This window comes from Danio rerio, chromosome 20, assembly GCF_052040795.2.
Source record: "Danio rerio strain M-AB ecotype USA chromosome 20, GRCz13ab, whole genome shotgun sequence".
Classification (NCBI taxonomy): Eukaryota; Metazoa; Chordata; class Actinopteri; order Cypriniformes; family Danionidae; genus Danio; species Danio rerio.
In genome coordinates this window covers 367,411-386,820 of record NC_141040.1, presented here as the reverse complement: position 1 = coordinate 386,820, position 19,410 = coordinate 367,411, and the positions used below count along the sequence as shown (strand labels likewise).

Below are 19,410 nucleotides of genomic sequence, written 5' to 3'. Positions count from 1 at the left end.
GGTAATTAGGCAAGTCATTGTATAATGATGGTTTGTTCTGTAGACTATCGGAAAAAATAAAGCTTAAAGAGGCGAATAATATTGACCTTAAAATGGTGTTTAAAAAATGTAAAACTGCTTTTATTCTAGCCAAAATAAAACTAATAAGACTTTCTCCAGAAGAAAAAATATTATCAGACATACTGTGAACATTTCCTGAATCTGTTCAACATCACTTTGGAAATATTTAAAAAAGAAAAAGAAAAACCAAAGGGGGGGTGAATAATTCTGACCACAACTGTATGTTATGGTTTTAATAAAAACATCTTCCATAATCCATAATTTGCCTTCATGCATTTGTTTGCAACACAATCTTCAAGTACTTCTGGAAAGAAAAGCTGGAAATGACACAAGTCTTTCCTTCTGAAATGGCTGTGTGGAGACAGTCTGACATCAGGCCGGCGCTCAGAGGATGATGGTGGGGTTCTGTTTGGGACACTCTTCATACATGGCATGTTGTGACTTCTCACTCGCAGCGCTGTAAGGCAAACGATGTTCAAAGATCAACCACATTTCTTGTGTATCAGCCTTAACTGTGATCTGCTCAGAATAAAATATGCTCTTAATAAAATATTGTGGTTTTCTTGAGGCATTTAAAGGCTTTGTCGTTTGGATTTGTGGTTTATGTGCTATGCAGCCTTCCTTATTAAGGAAAGGAGGAGGGAAAACTCCAAATGCAGGCAGTGAAAACATGTTTTTAAATGTCCCTGGAGAGTCTGCGGGCAGCATTTCTACTGTACGTGTCAACAACTAACCTCAAATCAACAAGGATCTAATCAAGAAGGAGCTCAAACCTTAATAAAACATCGAAAACTCCTGGAATTCACATTTATGAAATCTCCCTGGGTAAATGAAAACGAGTCTGCTGATGTTTTCAACATTTCTGGGTCAGAATCTGCTTAATGGATCAGGGCTGACATGATCGGTCAACATCATCGACAGTAGCTTCACTCTCATCCTGCAGTGCTGCTTTCTATTAAAGGAGGTCTGTTCTGCAGAAATCACTTTTATAAGAGGTGTAAACACAGTTGTGTGTCAGCAGTGTGTGAATATCTCCAGCCTCTAATGCTAAACATGATTTAATTGCATTAGTCTATAATCAGACTTGATCAACACAGTCTGCAGGAGCACTTTGATTGACACATTTGATAGGGAAAGCCCCGCCCACTAGTGACCATCTTTTCCTCATTAGCATAGGACATCAGCCACTATATGATGACCCACCTGTGTTTGTAACTCCGCCCTCTTCTAAAAAGAGCACAATCTCATTTGCATTTAAAGCGACAGTCACCAAAACACCACAATTAGGTTCAAAGAGTGTGATTATGCTGTACTCTTGCTATTTTTGAAAACAAAACCATATGTTTTACTTGTCTAGAAAAAGTCATTCTGGATTTAAGAGGTTGTAGATATTTGGACTATAAACAAGACAAAAACCTTAAGTAGGAACAGCAGTAAGGCTCAAGTAATCTTGAAATGGTGAATGGTTTTGTGTGTGTGTGGTGTCTCACCTGACGCCGGTGTTTTCCACATCCTCTATAGTGTCTGGCAGGTGTTTATGAGCCGTCTCAGGCAGGAACATGGTGAGGACAGCACCTATGAGCGGACACAGGCCGAAGACCACCATGGGGGTGTGACGGCCGATGCCTCTCAGGAGATAGATGACTGGTGCGATCACTCCGCCCGCTCGCGCACACATCGACCCCATACCGATGCCATTTTGTCTGGAAAAAAACAAAGGCATCTGAAGAGTGGGGAAATGTGAACTGAAGCAAGCTGTTTTGGCTATCCTGTAGATTTACATAAGCAAATATCCGTCTTAAAATGTAATGAGCCTTTTTGCAAGACTGTTACGATGCGCTTGATGGTCATCAGCATCTTAAACTGATTTATAGTTAGCACAATAATTAGGACATCGACTCAATTCCAACGTTTTGGCTCTATACACAAACACAATGGATTTGAAATGAAAGGAACCAGATGTGCTTTAACTGCAGACTGGCTCATTCATTGATCTGATCTTGTAATGGCACACAGTTCAGCGAAGCATTTGACCCAGGCTACTGACGAATTAAAAGTCCTTCCGCATACTTCCCTATCAGGACCAGATTTACTGGCCTCACAGTCAGAATAAGTGCTTTGAAAATTGGTAAACAATGAGAACGTGAAAGAGCTTTATGTACAGAGCTATTAGACTTCATGTAGTCCTTCTCCTGCTCACCTGATGACTGTCGGGAAGACTTCTGCTGAATAGATGTACACAATGGACAGTGAAGCAGTGATGCCAAACTTGCCCACCATAGCAAGTACAGTGCGAACAACGGACAGATCTACGAAGACAGAAGACAGACGTTTGCTTGGGAAACAAGGAGTAGGAGTAGGGAAATGAGTAGGGTCTGTCTGCAGACTGCAAGACAGGGGCGTAACATGTAGGGGCATAACTTGTAGGCTGTGCTGTCGGCAAGATGGAGCTGTAGCCATCAGTTCCCTGCTGAAAAAAACAGCTTAAACCAGCCTAGGCTGGTTGGCTGGTTTTAGCTGGTTGAACAGCCTGGTTTTACAGGGGTTTTGGCCATTTCCAGCCTGGTCTTAGCTGGTCAGGCTGGAAAATGACCAGCTAAATCCAGCAAAAACCAGCTTGAGCAGCCTGGTTTAAGCTGGACATAGCTGGTTTTGGCTGGGCTCCCAGTCTGGCTAGGCTGGTCAAGCTGGTTTTAGCTGGTCTTCTCCCAGCCTGACCAGCTAAGACCAGGCTGGAAATGGTTGGAAGCCAGCCTGGAAATGGCCAAAACCCCTCTAAAACCAGCCTAGTTGACCAGCTAAAACCAGCCAACCAGCCTAGGCTGGTTTAAGCTGTTTTTTTTCAGTAGGGTTATTAAGATTTACACCTACTCCACATTCAACCCAAGCTCATTCTGGAAACGTAGCCCTGCGGACGTTTCTGGAGACCGCGATTTACGTGGTCAGAGGTACGTAAGGCCGCGTTTAGTTTTTTTCGAGCGAACGCCACGGGGCGGTGTGGCGCCGCTCCGCCCCTCCTCTTTGCGCTCACCGGCCGACGGCTCGCCTCCGAGTGGAGGGCTTTCCCGATGCAACCAGTTTGTCCGCTTAGCTCACAGCGTTGCGTCGGCGGAGCGGAGGCCCGGAGGAGGAGGAGGAGGAGCCGGCCGCAGGGACGACGACCGGGATCGATTCCGGGGAACAGCAGGTTCCGGAAATCAGGTAAGACGAAAAACGGAATCCGAAAAATAAGGGCGAGAACGTGGCGGGATCCGAAAACGTGGTCGAGATCGAAGAAGAGGGCTTTTGCTTTTTTTTTTCTGGACGGCTTTTGTGAACCGTCGCTCGGGTTTAGGGAAGGAGGACGAGGAAGAGGAGGGCAGCCGAGTCGGCCGATCTGGCGGCTTTTCGCGTGAGAATGGTGCGGGCGCGCAACGGCGCCAACCATCACAGTTCTTAACATCAACACCAACCCCAACACTAAACCCACCATCACAGTTCTTAACATTAACACCAGTGGTCTCCAAACTTGTTCCTGGTGGTCCGGTGTCTTGCAGATTTTAGCTCCAACCCTAATCAAACACACCTGAACAAGCTAATCAAGGTCTTACTAGGTATACTTGAAACATCCAGGCAGGTGTGCTGAGGCAAGCTGGAGCTAAACCCTGCAGGGACACCAGCCCTCCAGGACCAGGATTGGTGACCCCTGGTCTACACCAACCCCAATACCTTAACCCAACCATGACAATTATTAAATGTACAGCCGCGAGTTGCGAAGGCTTTCATACTTGATGCGCTCTCCATCACACTGTTATTTGCAACCACAGGGGGCGAAGCCGAGTAGGCTAACATGACAAAACAGATGAAGAAGTCAGGAAGGGGAGTTACTAAATGAATGAATATAATAATATATCAAATGAATAGGCTGTGGATAAATTTGGAGAAAACGCATGAAAACATTTGGTGAAGATGTTCTCTGGAGAGTATTTCCACCGTCTTGCCAACAACATCTCGTTGTGACATCTCGCATGGTTCAACGGGATCTCGATAACTGCAAGTTACGCCTATCTAACTTACTACAAGTTACACCCCTTCATGTTACGCCCCAGTCTTGCAGTCCGCAGACAGATACACTTGGGGGAAAAGAAACAATTTTGCAATAAGGTTTGATTAGTCAGTGTATTAACTAACATGAACTAATAATGAATAATAGTTGTGCAGCTTTTATTAATGATAGTTCACCATTTACTAATGCCTTAACATGCATGAATCTGGATGATAATAAGTCAACATGATCTAACAATAAAGGACATTATTTCCATTAACGAACGTAAGCTAACATGAACTAATACTGTAATGAATGTACTGTACGTGGTTTGTTCATGCTAGTAAAGGCATTAATGAACATTAACTAATACAGCCGTATTGTAAAGTGTTACCGTTCTGAAAACATGTTGATCTTCACTCAGGAAACGTTAAAGACATAACGTCTGCAGCCAATTCAAATCTTCAGAAGAACAATTTAGTTTTAGCGAATGAAAAGCACATGGCACAAAATGAGACATCACGTCTAGCATAGCGCAGTGCTCTAGTTAATAAAGGTTTGGTTTTTCACCTACCATCTGGAATGAATATGGTAAGCAGGCAGGCCAGGCCGCCAACCGCCAGGAATGCTAGCTGGGATATCCTGCGTGAGCGGTTCAGAGTGAAGAGAGTAATGGTGCGTGCCGGCATCTCCACCAAGCCAAAGATCATCTGCGTCAGGTAGATATTCATACCAAAGTCTGAAATGTTGAGCGACAGCCCATAATAGACCAGGACATTCACAAACCTGTAACAACCAGCAAAAGCAAACACCTACTAATTACAACTGACTATTATTGTAGAAGCGTGCAAAACATAGCAAGAATGAAAGCATGAATATAGGCCTGAATTAGATTAGTACCTAACCCCACATCCCCTCAAAAAGCTAGAACTTGTTTACTTTAGAGGTGGTTGTGCAACTGGAGCATTTTTCTCCAAGAGAGAGAAAAAAGAGAGAGAGAGAGAGAGAGTGAGGTATTCATACCAAGAGTTATGAAGAACTTTATTTTCAGATTAAACGACTTACTCTTGCATTGTTCCTTTCCTCAATAATTTAGCTGCATCTTTGTTTTTTCATTTAATTTCACACTACAAATCAAAGATAAATACTTTGAAGGGGCAGTGGTCAGAGGTGGGTGATGAATCCAAATCTATAGTCAAGTAAAAGTATCCAATGAAAAAATGACTCAAGTTACTATTAATCTACATGCTAGTTATTGTTTATAAATATATGTACTTTGGGGTTACTCGCCTGCTTATTTGTCTGTAAATAAAAGACTTTACAGCGTGTTGTTAATTTTATTTTGATTTTGTGGAAAATAGTATGAGCATTTGTTAACGAACGCGCACAGGATGTTTGTGTGCATGCACAAGAAAGCATGCGAAGGAAAACACCTGCACATGTGTGAAATCTGGTATTACAATAAGTTAAAAGTGCACATAGTCATTAAATGACCAATAAGAATGCTCGAATAGACATCATTTTGACACTTACCACGACGTTTATTTCAGACTGGAGCTGGAATTTAAGTATGCTGTCAGTTTCATGTACAGCGCGCATCACATTATGAAACGTTGCTTTTTGACATCTTGGACTGAAAAGAGTCTGAGCTCGAGTCCACAGGAGAGCTGATCTGATAAACTCACACATCTTCAGCCATCATTCAACACAGGTGCGTGAGCTAAACGAAAGTAGGAGACGCGTCTCCAGCTCAGAAAACAGCCTTATATACATTTCTGGAAAGTGCCAAATATGAGGTAAGATTTTTGCGGTTTTGTTTTCAGGAATCCACCAGAGGGCGCTGTGTTCGCTTTTTCACATCTCAAATTTCTTTGTGAGCGCCTTCGCGTCTGCAGTTCTCATGCAAGTCCACCAGAGGCCGCTGTTGACTGACTGACCAATGGACTGGCTCAGCCTCCTCCTTCCCTAAACCCAACTGACTGTTTTCAAAAGCAATCCAGATAAAGAAAAGCCATCGTCTGATGTTTACTACATTTGCAGATTTTACCATATTCTCACTGTTATTTCCTTGATTATTTTATTTTTTGGCTTTTGTCTTACCTGCATTCTGGAACTATTCATTGCTGAACTCGAACCCCTTTGTTGTGATCAACTCTGCTTCATGTCACTAGTATGCCGACGAACACAGTGAGCCACTAATAACAGCGGAAAAGCCGTCCACACAGAGGCAAGCAGTCAGCTGGTAATCGCAAAACTGAACGGCGTCAGACCGCCTCATAGCGTTTGTTTTAAAGATGAAATGCAGTCATACGCTCCTCTGGCTATATAATTCATGATCTCCAGAAATGTATACAGGGCCACGTTTTCAGAATGAGCCTGTGTTGTTGTCTCTATGGCAAACTCTCACAACACAACCTCTCCAACGCAACGCCTCATGACGTTTGCAAACAAGTCATTTGTCAGTAACAGAGGGACGCCGTCAAAAGTACAAGTAATGTTTTTTTCTCTAAAAATGTACTCGAGTCAGAGTAAAAGCATTAATGTTAATTAAATGTACTTAAAAAGTGCAACAATTTTACTCAAAAAAAAAAAAAGAGAAAAAGAGAAAAAAAAAAAAACTATTTTTGTTTTTTGTTTTTTTGAAAAAGAAAAAGAGAACAATTTTACTCAAGTAAATGTACGAAGTAAATGTAATTCATTATTACCCACCTCTAGTCAAGTAATTCATTGGGAATGCATGTTAAGATGTTATGGACAGAATTGCCAAACACAGCAAGAAGGTCTCTGGTTCGAGCCTCGGCTGGGTCAGTTGGTGTTTCTGTGTGGAGTTTGCATGTTCTCCCCGTGTTGGTGTGGGTTTCCTCCGGGTGCTCCGGTTTCCCCCACAGTCCAAACACATGCGCTATAGGGGAACTGATCAACTACACTGGCCATAGTGTATGAGTGTGAATGAGTGTGTATGGGTGTTTCCCAGTACTGTGTTAGGGCATCCGCTGCGTAAAACATATGCTAGAATGGTTGTTGGTTCATTCTGCTGTTAATAAGGGACTAAGCTGAAGGAAAATGAATAAATGTTTGCAATCAGGTGCATTTTACCACAGGTAGAAGAGGATGAGGGACTGTTTCCTCATTCTAGGCGTTCGGACCAGATCCAAGACTGTGTACTTCCTCTGCTCCTGAAGTTTTTCTGAGCTTTTAGGACTCTGCAGAAGAAGAAAAACACATTGACAAATTCCCAAGTTGATTTTTCAGTGACGGAGGCTCATTTGAATATTCATTTCTAAAGAGAGCTCGAACTCCACTGCATTCCAGATAAAATGCAAATAGCCCTACCTGACAGTTAGCATGTCGGTCTGACTGTGTCTTACAGCGTGCTATTGTCCAGCTGACTGTAAATAAGCCCATGCTAGACGGAATGTAAGACTATTCCTCTGGCAATAAAGATTTTCAACAATATTAACAGGTCTGTTCATATTCTAGCAATGACTTGACCCTCATTTTGTTCCTGTTTGACCTCTATGACATGCTGGTCCCCGTTTACTGAGGTGGCTACAACTGTGTGTGTACAAAGAGACAAAATACACAGATTCAGAAGGGCAGCTGGTGTGGCATGGCTTCCTGTGCTTACTGTTAAAGTTATTCCTGTGTTTCTATGTTTCCCTTTTTGTCCACATTCAACATAATCAACAACTGGAGATGAAGGACGCTGTGGTGAAGTTGTGTCTTCATGTTGTGTGTTTTGTAATAAGTGTCTGACAGAATGATTAAGAGAACCAGACCTGATAGAGCTCCATGTCATCGTCCTCCAGAGGCTTGCCATTAATAAGCGCTGCCTTGCGAATCAGATCCAATGCCTCCTCATGCTTGTTATTGGCCATTAACCAGCGGGCAGACTTGGGAAGCACCCTGAGAACGCACAATTACAGACTTACAGAAATAACCAAATGCAGCTGCACATGCAGGAATAGTGGCCTCTAAAACACTGTGTAGTTCTGTAGTATTCTGAGGTGCCTTTAACCTAATAGACTAAAGTGTTTCTAGTGCACAGGTCTCAAACTCAATTCCTGGAGGGCCGCAGCTCTGCACAGTTTAACACCAATACTAATCAAACACAGCTGATCAACTAATCACAACTCTTCTGAACACCTCGATTATTTGGATCAGTTTGATTAGGGTTGAAGCAAAACTGTGCAGAGCTGCGGCCCTCCAGGAATTGACTTTGAGACCCGTGTTCTAGTGCACTGGTCACAAAACTTGTTCCTGGAGGGCCGGTGTCCTGCAGATTTTAGCTCCAACCCTAATCAAACACACCTGAACAAGCTAATCAAGGTCTTACTAGGTATACTTGAAACATCCAGGCAGGTGTGCTGAGGCAAGCTGGAGCTAAACCCTGCAGGGACACCGGCCCTCCAGGACCAGGATTGGTGACCCCTGCTCTAGTGGATGGTCTTAAACCCTCCTGTTGACTTACAGCCAAAACTCTCCCTGGAATATAGGTTTGTTTCTTCATGCGTAATAGATTTAAGGATTGGAAATAAATGTAGATGCTCTATTTTAGATGTTTAGTGAAGGTGGGTCATGTTTCACCTGAAGGGCGAACGGTGTGTAATGGTGTTTTTACATTAGAGGACAGGTAAAACCTGGAGAGATTTCTTTAATTCCTATACACGTTTCATTCATCTCAGTCATTGATCTCAACCATTGTATTTTAACCCTATAACTTCCCCTGGAGTCTAATCCAGGAATGGGCAAACTTGATCCTGGAGGGCCGGTGCTCTGCACAGGTTTGCTCCAACCCTAATCAAATACACCTGCCGGCATCCTCTGTGTAAAACATATTCTGGATGAGTTGGCGGTTCATTCCGCTGTGGCGACCCCTGATTAATAAAGGGACTAAACCCATTCATAAAAAGAAAATGAATGAATGAATGAATGAGCCTTTCCTTCTCTGCCCTGCCCTCTACCTGTGCAGCCATAGATGGTGTATATATTTATGGCCTGTATTTGTGTTGGCTGTAAAAGAGTTTTCAGCACCTTTTCCACTCACCAGACATAGAACAGGAAGAGGAAGCCGGGGGCAGAAATGGCCAACTGAAGTTTACGCCAGTCTCGGATGAGGTAGGCCACCCCTGCAAGCAGGATATAGCCGAACCCAAAAAAGTAATCTGTGATGACACCTGCCAACATGCGCTTTTTAGGACCCGTCCACTCAGTGCCTGCGGAATCAAGAAAAACAGTGTTTTGGGGAATTTGTCCTTTACTTAGGAAAAATTCAAGAGTTCACCCTCAGCTGATGATCGATTATAAAGCGTGTTCATCATGCTGTCCTGGGAGAGAGCCCTGAGCTCAAGATCCTCAAGCCTGATATGGAGCTGAGGGTATTATTAGTGGATTAGGAATCGTCTGATTGGTGAATCATAAATTGAATAATGCAGGACCGGCTGTGATCAATCATAAGCACGTGATCCTCTCGACTTTTATAAATAAACTTTACTTTAAACACATACCTTTACTTAATTACATTTTTAAAGTACACAATTTTATTTAGTCAAAAAGTGGTTATTTTTTTGGAGAATATTTCATTATATTTCCCCTTGCTATTAACAAAATAATATACTAAACTGTGCTGATGGGCAGTCTAATTTAAAGGTCATTTATTCAGCCAACAAGACTCTTTTTAACATTCAATGAAATTATCCAGACATTTACAGTGGTTCTTTAAAAAGGACAATGCACAGCATCTTGACCTGAACCTGAGAGAAATTATGGCTGTGCCAAAAGCTAAAAAAGCTATCTTTAAAGCAGCATTCCAGGTCAGAAAGGCATCGAGGCACGTCCAAACACAAATTTCGCTTTACTTCCTGATCGTATTTCAGAGTCAAAGGCGTATCTTTTACCACCTCAGATATCCCACAATCCTGCATGTTTCATTACTGACAATTGAGCTCAAGAATAAACAGGGCATCTTGAAGCATCTCTTGCGTGTAAATGTATGTTTTTGCTTAATGTTTTCACTTTTGATGGCATTTCTAGCATTATGATAGTGTAGTTTGCCCTTAGTGATTACCTTTGTACTGTACACTGTCAGAGAAAAACGGTGTAATGTTGTACTGTAAGGTCCAGCCAGTTGGTCCAATGACGGTATCCAATGGTGGATGAAGGTTCACTGCATGTTCGGTCTTTCCAGTGCACAATGTTGATTTATATTAAACTTAACTCATATCTGACTCCAATTTTAGTATGAGATGGTTTAGAATATTAATATGTTTATCCTCGTTTTATCTGACTCCAATTATAAAACATTGAGAAGGTTATTTTGTTTCCTTTCACATTATTTTAGATTATGATTGAATATTCTCTTCAGTTCATCATTTTATGTTATTCTCGTTCATTGGGATCTCTATAACATCCTGAATCTTGTACCGGCCGAGTATACAATTTCTTAAGCACAAGCATGTCAGTCTTGGTCACTAAACAGGGGCGATTGACCGCTATCCTAAAAAGGCAGAACCCTACTTACTCAGATTAGGATATTTTTTATGCGGTCCCCATAGGTCTGCTACCTCCTAAATCAGACAGAGCTATTTAGTCATATAACGATCATTACTATAGAATTAAGCAGACCAGTCGTACTTAAACTAGTAGTAACTTTGAATAATCACTATACTATCTAAATAGTATTAAAAGTTTATCGGGTGAAGGACTATCCCCTTAGATATCCTTTTACAGCCTAAGTATACATGAATAAATGCCAATTTGTTAGTCGGAGCTCTAGAGACATCGTGTAACGTGCCGCAATGCTCCGTCTACCGTGTTCTAGTCTGCTACTAACCTGAACAGGGGCTTGTGGTGCTATGAAATTACCACAATCTACTAAAGATAATAACACGAACTCTGTTTGAATCATTCAAAACATAACAATTTATTAGTCAGGTAAATGTATTATGCCAATTCAATCAGTCAATTCATAAATGATCAATACAAAACATCAAATTATCAAAGATAAATCCAAGATGAAAAAGATGCATTCCTGACTTTGTAATATACATAACATGGGGCAGACCCCATGTTATGGGCTGATCTGGTTAGGCAGAATCGCCCTGAGTTTTTCTTAGGCCTTACCTTAAATAATCCAAGAATTCCCTCAAGGAAGGGGGTGTGAACAAAAGGCATTCACACTTAGTGGCACACCCCTCTCAGTGGTTCAAAAGATGCCTGAAGTTATATATTTATTGTTCTGATTATGTCTATTTCTGAGAGAATGAGACCATTGTACCAATCGCACTGAGACATTTCAAATGATATCAAACATGATAATTAAAGTCAGTTTGGTTAATCTAAAACATTCAAACATTGAAATGACCATATGCGTGAGTTGGGGGGATGAAGCTGAGTCTCAGCATAGTCAGATGCAAATGCAGCAGGAACTGGTTTTTCCCGCATTCCTCCCTGGTGGGTTGTGAAGTCACCAGTCTCTGTTTTCAGCTCATGATTTGAATTGTCAAAGATATCAGAATATTTGCAATATTTCAATTCTTACAGTACCAAAGAAGGCACAAACCCTCGTCACAGGGGTAAAACATTTTTATGGGGCGGAATTGTACCTTAAGATAAAGAAACTAATGTGCACCACTGCAGTTTGCTCCTTTAAGGACGTAATTTGCACCATGGGAAACCAACATGCACATTTGATGTTAAAAACCTCCAGATTTAATATTGTTCTTCATCAAAGATACAAGTCTGATCCATGAAGGCACCACTACAGTGACAAGACACTTTATACCTTACAGTGTCTGATGTGTTCCTTCAAGAACTATTTATTTCTTTATTTTCAGTAAATGTAAAACATCAAATACATTTTAAACCATGTTTTAAAGTTTATTTTTGTGTAAAAGCACCTTTTCCATTCACAATAAAGAATAAAAAATAATTTAACATCAATCAAAAGATCTATTTTTAGCTACACATTTCACACTTTCCACTAAGATGTTACAGAAACTCACTCTCACATCTACCATAAAAATCTTTTTTTCCTCCAATTTTCACACAACACCTTTGAAATCACTTTAAAGTTCATTTAATTTGCTTAATTTTAAAAGAGAATAATGCAGAAGTATTGTAACTAAATGCACATTGTCTGATCAGCTTTACAATAGTACATGTCTGCATCAACACTGCATATGCAGGATCTCTGCCGGCTCACGTGTGTAGTGGAAACGCCGAAAGGTGCTGATATCAGTAATAAAACTGCATTGATCAGAAAATGCTCATCAAATGCTTATTAAAAATGTCTTGCATGTTTAGTTTACAAGACCTGTAGTTTTATGTTTTACCAGTTGTTTTGTAATATAGAAGTTAATAATGGATGTCTATAAGTTTCTTAATGTACTTTGCAAGTACATGTCAACTTACACCCTAACCCCAACCCAACAGTCTACTGATACTCTAATGAGAATTAGTTGACATGTAACTTAAATTCAACAAACAGACCATCGAAATACAGTGTGACCTGAGTAATAATTTGGAGTGCTTTTTACACCTCTGAATGCAAACCATAAAGAGCAGAGAGGCAGTCGTGCTTCCTCTAATCATTTTCAGTATTCGACTAAACAATCCTATTTAATATTGAACCATTCCCTTTACTCTACTGCTGTCACATGTCAAACAGAACAAGTTCAAATCTCTTACTTACCCAGCACAAATGCATTCATGATCACTGCCGACACAGTCGTGCCCACCACGAAGCGTAGCAGGACGTAAATGTAGAAATTTGGGGCAAAAGCGGCGCCCACTCCGAAGATGGCCTGTATTGCTAAACCGATCAGTATGATTATTCTGCGGCCATACCTAAAACAGAACCAACGACAACATGCGGAGTTATTGAGCTGTCAGTCGTTTAGTCAAAACTTTAAATGCATGGTATAAAAGTGTCAGGTTCCACTTATTAGGTGTCCTTAACTAATGTGTACTTACACATAAATCAATCCCTTGTGACGATGTGCTTATTGTGTATCTGCATGTTTTACATTGTACTAATGATGGATTAACTATCTGCATGTGAGTACATCTGTAAATACATTTTTAACTACACTGTTGACCATCCCTTACATCTTAATCCACCCTTAAACTTACTCATACCCCAGACCCCTAACCCTACCCGTATCCTGTATTTATTTTAGATGCGAGTGCATATCAGTTACGGTCACTTAATATAAAGTCTTGATTAATATAAAGACTTTTCAATTCATTCATTTTCCAATGGCTTAGTCCCACAGCGGAATGAACCAACTATTCCAGCAAATGTTTTACACAGTGGATGCCCTTCCAGCTGCAACCCAGTACTGGAAAACACCCATACACACTCATACATTGTGGTCAATTTAGTTCATCAGTTCTCCTATAGCGCATGTGTTTGGACTGGAAACCAGAGGAAGCCCACGCCAACATGCACATGTAACATGAAAACATGTAACTTCACACAGAAACACACACTGACCCAGCCAAGACTCGAACCAGTGACCGTCTTGCTGTCTTGCAACAGCGCTACCCACTGAGCCACCGTGTCGCCCTTATGTAAACATTCATTCATTCATTCATTTTCGTGTCGGCTTAGTCCCTTTATTAATCTGGGGTCACCACAGTGGAATGAACCGCCAACTTATGCAGCACATTTTTACGCAGGGAATGCCCTTCCAGCTGCAACCCATCTCTGGGAAACATCCACACACACACACACTCATACATTACGGACAATTTAGGCTACCCAATTCCCCGATAGCACATGTCTTTGAACTGTGGGGGAAACCGGAGCACCCGGAGGAAACATGCAAACTCCACACAGAAACACCAACTGAGCCGAGGTTCGAACCAGCTACCCAGCAACCTTCTTGCTGTGAGGCGACAGCACTACCTATGCGCCACTGCGTCGCCCCTCATGTAAACATTCATTCATTTTCATTTCAGCTTAGTCCCATTATTAATCTGGGGTCGCCACAGCGGAATGAACCGCCAACTTATCTAGCACATTTTTACGCAGCAGATGCCCTTCCAGCTGCAACCCATCTCTGGGAACTCATGTAAACAACTTAATTATATTATTGTCTAATTCAGATTAAGGTAAATAGCTGAGCAGTCTCTGCGTCCGGAGTAATGTCTAGATCTTGAGCCAAAACTGATTGAGAAGCAGTGTCAGGGATGGCACGCTTGTGTTTTTGATTTTAAAGCACATTCTCCCTTCAGTTCATTCAGCAGTTAATGTTTTCACACCACAGTGCTGCTATTGTCTGTCTAACTCAGAAATGTGAACATGTGCTGCTTATTAGAGCCGCTCTGTAAAAACCACTGCGAATCCATACCTCAGAAACCTTCTGATCTGGCTGCAGCACAAGAAGATATTTCAATTCAAATCACTGCTTCTCCACATTTATATATACACACACAGTATATAGTAAAGTTTGTTCTGGAGACAATCATAAAAATATAGAGCTTAAAGGGGCGAATAATATTGACCTTAAAATGGTTAATAAAAAAATAGTAACTGCTTTTATTCTAGTCCAAATAAAACAAATAAGACTTTCTCCAGAAGAACAAATATTATCAGACACACTGTGAACATTTCCTCAATCTGTTCAACATCACTTTGGAAATATGTAAAAAAGAAAAAACAAAAATAAAGGAGAGCTAATAATTCTGACTTCCTCTGTATGTATATATATATATCAGTAAATAAACCCAGGACCACTTAAATAGAAGCCCTCCTAGCAGCAGCAGCAGCAAACTGTCAGCTCGCTGCCTGCTAAGATGATTGGGTGTGCTCCACACGTGAATCAGGACTTTTCCTCAGGACTTGTTTATGTAAAATATCCCAAACTTCCTGGTATTCGAGCTCGTGTCCAGACATGCAGTCTGTTAATCATCTCATGTCAATCAGGACTGCTTCTAAACTGATATCAGCGCTTGAGTTTCAGATTCAGGGTTTTCCACTAGAGGATAATGATGTGTTTGTGTGCGAATGATCTCGAGGTTCTTACTTATCAGCAAGGGCTCCGAACAGCACCGCTCCAACCAGCAGCCCAAACATATAGATAGAAGAGCCAATGTTGTTCATAGTGGCGTTTTCACACACGAGATCCCACTGCAAGACAAGAACATGGGTCAATGCTAAAACTCATAACCAGGTCATCCCAGATATTTACAGTAGCATTTTAACATCGCCATTAAAATCACAACCAGTTTTACAGTGTAGAAGATTTTGTCAATTAGCGATATACTGTCAACCAAATACAATAGCATTCACTTTCACCTGCACACGATATCAATGAATGAGTCATTTTCATTCATGCATTCATTTATTTACCCTCAGCTTATTCATCAGGGGTCACCACAGCGGAATGAACCACCAACTTATCCAGCTGCAACCCAGTATTGGGAAACATCCATACACTCATTCACACACTATGGCCAATTTAGTCCATCAGTTCCCCTATAGTGCATGTGTTCGGACTGTGCGGGAAACCGGAGCACACAGAGGAGACCAGCGACCTTTCTGCTGTGAGTCGACAGTAAAACAGTTGCCCTAAAGGATTTTTCCTAACTGAAAAATTGCCCTTACTAACTAATTGCGAGGCCTATGAATTGAGCCGACGAACAATCGAGTAAATTCTACTCACAGACTAGTCGAACTGTGAAAACATACCATGCTGAGCTAAAAAATAGCTTCAACTTACAAATCCTGTGAAAAATGCTCAACTGGGGAAATGTTTTGTTAGTGTGGCTGGTTGTTCTCAGTTCAAGGTGATATTTTAGTGCTCAACAATTTGAGCAAGACAGTAGCCCATTGATCATCGATGTAGAATGGCAAGGTTGCTGTTAAGATCTCTCCTCAAATGCTGGGGCTACCCTTACATGATGAAGCAGGGCTTGTTGGTTCGTGAATCTGCAAAGCATTCTTTGTCTGCGTTGCTGAAGTTTTAGTGATGCATGACTTGAAAGCTGTTGTGTTTTGTTCTGATTCGGTTCAAGTTCATGAAAAACAAACCAAACAATTCTCCTGATTGCCATTTCTTATGAGACGCTTCACAGTTTCTGCTTCATAAGAAATGGGAGAAATGTGTGAGGTGTTTTCACTGGTGGCGGGGAGATAATGATCGAGTGTGCATCCACAACCATACCGCTTGAATGAGTCAAAGATTACTGTAAATCAGCAATGATAAAGAAAAAACTACACTCTCAGAAAAAAAGGTAGAAGCGGTACAAATAATGTTTCCTAAGGAACAGTTTTGTACCTTTGTAGACGTTGTACCTTATATGGTCCAGAAAAGAGCTCTTCTGATGCTGTTCTGTATCTTTTATAGTGCTGAAATGAAGGTACACTACTGTTCCTATATAAAAGGTACATCAGTGTTGAACAACTAATTTATTACAATATCTATGAAAATAAATATGACTGGAAAGGCAAAGTGATTTATAAATAATTTCCACATCAAAACAAGAATCCTAATTTAAAGCACGCTTAAATACACTCATAAACATTCATTATTAACTTCTATAATACAATAACTCAAAACACATATATATATATAGATATTTTTTTTTATTTACTATACTGTACTTTATGTATTGTTAACTAAACAGTTAAGGCATTTTAAATAAAGGTTTGTTAAGCATTATTGACACTGTAAGGTATAAAGTGTCTTGTCACTGTAGTGGTGCCTTCATGGATCAGACTTGTATCTTTGATGAAGAACAATATTAAATCTGGAGGTTTTTAACATCAAATGTGCATGTTGGTTTCCTATGGTGCAAATAACGTCCTTAAAGGAGCAAACTGCAGTGGTGCACATTAGTTTCTTTGTCTTAATTCTGCCCCATAAACAGGTTCTGCCCCAGTGACGAGGGTTTGTGCCTCCTTTGGTACAACATTACACCGTTTTTCTCTGAGAGTGTACTCTGATCTCTTTCCAGAGCTCTAAAAATACATAATGGACAAGTCTGTATGTGTCAACCAAAATCTCGAACAATGATTGCAACATGTTTTTAAACTGTGTTGGCTCATAAAACTTTACTAGCTTTAGCAACAGTAAACAGGGACTGCTATTCTAGAGCCTTGCACTGTTTATTCATCAGTATCAGTTATATTCTTTCAATTGTATTTAAGTGAATGTTAAGTGGAGTGAGGTGGTGCTAGTGTGTGTGTGTGTGTGTGTGTGTGTGTGTATAAGGTAAATAATAATGGGATGTAGTCTAATGGTTATAGGGGGAAAACATGGGTCCCTTGGGCGGTCGCTGTTTTAAGGACTTTTACCCAAACATTTATATTAAAGTACTACTATGAACATTTTAGAGTACAAAGATTTGTTAATCGCTGTGACGAGCGATTTCATTATCATAGTTCAGAATTCATTCTCATCTCCCTTCATCACTGAGTGTCTTTGCAGTGGTCTTACAGTTAGTTTGGGTTATTAACTCTATCCTCCCCCTCTATACACCTGGACTGGAGACAGATTGGTCTGCTGCACTCTTTCTCCAGCCCCACCCTTTCCTCCACCTCGGCCTTGCAGCTGGACAGCAGAGAGCGGTATCATATAGTCACCTCCCGTTGTGAGGCTTGGCCAAGGTCCAGTGTTTGTAAATCAAAGCAGGTTCTGCCAGGATGTCCTGCTGTGAGAAACCCATATCGTCGGTCACATGTTGCTAAAGGAATGCCATTCCATTGGTCCATTCCAAGTCCAGGGAGCTGCATCTCTATAAGTCAGATGCCTTCACCACAGGTGGCCAGAAACTCTCAATGCAGCTAAACCGTCGAAACCACAACACACGAATAACTCCAGAAGCAGAAGAGAAACTAAAAAAAGATCTGTGTTGAAGTGCTGTGCATGTTATCACCGACACATCCTGCTACACAACTGCTATGTTTTGAGGGCACTCACCTCTGTGGCGATAGTGCTGAGGAAGACCTCCTTGCTGAACTCCCATCCTCCGGTGCAGCCCTTCGCGGTGGACGAGTGCTCGGTAATCGGCAGACTGTGGTTACGCTGGGGCAGAGAGCCGTCCTGAGAAGGTGTGCAGGACCCCCCTGGAGCACTGCTGAAGCTCAGGTTCAGCCTGGGACCGGCACTGTCCCCCACTGGCCAAGAAGATCTGCACAGGTGAGGGGGCACGGCCCCAGTGAAGACAGACACCAACATGTGGAAGGCCAAAAAGATCTGTGGCAGACAGATCCAAACATAAAGAGTCTTCTGAAAACGTCCAAACCCACCAATCCGGTCCAGGACCTTGTCAAAGTTCATCCTGCCTGTCCGTGAATGTCACTTCATGAACATGTGAACTGTGAATCTGCTCGGGTGAAGATGGCCAGGCACAAGCGTCTCGGGACAGAAGTTGGTGTGTGAGTGTATATGTGAGCAACGCTATGGAGAACGTCAGGTCACTGTTATGATTATTAAAATGCTATGAGATGGAGGTCTGGTTACGGCCGGGCGGTACAGGTGCCTGTGTGTGGCTGGTATTGGTCTCCTCACACCTGTAGCAGAGAGAAAGGGAGGGATGCAGGAAAAGAGGCAGAGAGCGCTGCCGCAGAGTTCTGGCTGTTTGGCTGTGTTGTATGAGGGAAATATAAGGAGGGGAGGGCTGGGAGCGACCCAGATACCTGAAATGAGCCAGTGAGCATAAGAGGGAGGGGTCACCGAGAGAAGGGGTGGGGCCACAAGGGGAGGAATATTTTCACACTCTCTCTCTATCTGCACCACAAACTCAGACACAACGTTTTGTTTCATCTCATTGCTGAACTCCTGCATTTGTCTCTTCCCCTTTCCAGTTGATCAATTCACAGGCTTATTTGTAGATGAGTGGAGGACGTGTAAGACAAAGTAAATAAGTTTTGTCTTCTCTCGTCATCTTCAACAACACTAAAGCAGTTTCCTTTATCAATACAATGTAGACCTCGATTATACTTAAAGGTGCAGTAGAATGAAAATCTAGACGCACCAAAGCAAAGCTGAATAATAAAGTTGGGTGACACTTTATTGTGATGCTCCATTTGAGTATTAGTAGACTGTCTGCTTAATATCTGCTCCATCAACAGGCATTTCACTGACTATAAAACACTTTGCAAGTACATGTCAACTAACACTAACCCCAACCCTAACAGTCTACTGATAATCTAAAGAGAATTAGCTGACATGTGGAAGCAGAGAACCTTAAATTCAACAAACAGACCATCAAAATAAAGTGTGACCTTAAAGTTTAGTGCATGGAAATGACCACAAGACTCTAAGTTTATCTAAGATTTAATTATACTTACTATTAGGCCGACACGGAATCTGCAC

General features: G+C 41.5%; 1 protein-coding gene across 1 annotated transcript; it reads right to left on the bottom strand.

The window, feature by feature from the left end:
• Positions 1-4,361: 4,361 nt before the first annotated feature.
• On the bottom strand, positions 4,362-18,372 carry si:dkey-119m7.4. The gene is made up of 7 exons (NM_001044934.2): positions 18,013-18,372; positions 15,115-15,218; positions 12,777-12,931; positions 9,132-9,300; positions 7,864-7,990; positions 7,181-7,287; positions 4,362-4,870 (listed from the first exon to the last, which is right to left on the bottom strand). Exons 1-7 carry the CDS (start codon positions 18,370-18,372, stop codon positions 4,651-4,653), a joined length of 1,242 nt encoding a protein of 413 aa, NP_001038399.2. The 3' UTR covers positions 4,362-4,650.
• Between the last annotated feature and the right edge of the window lie 1,038 nt (positions 18,373-19,410).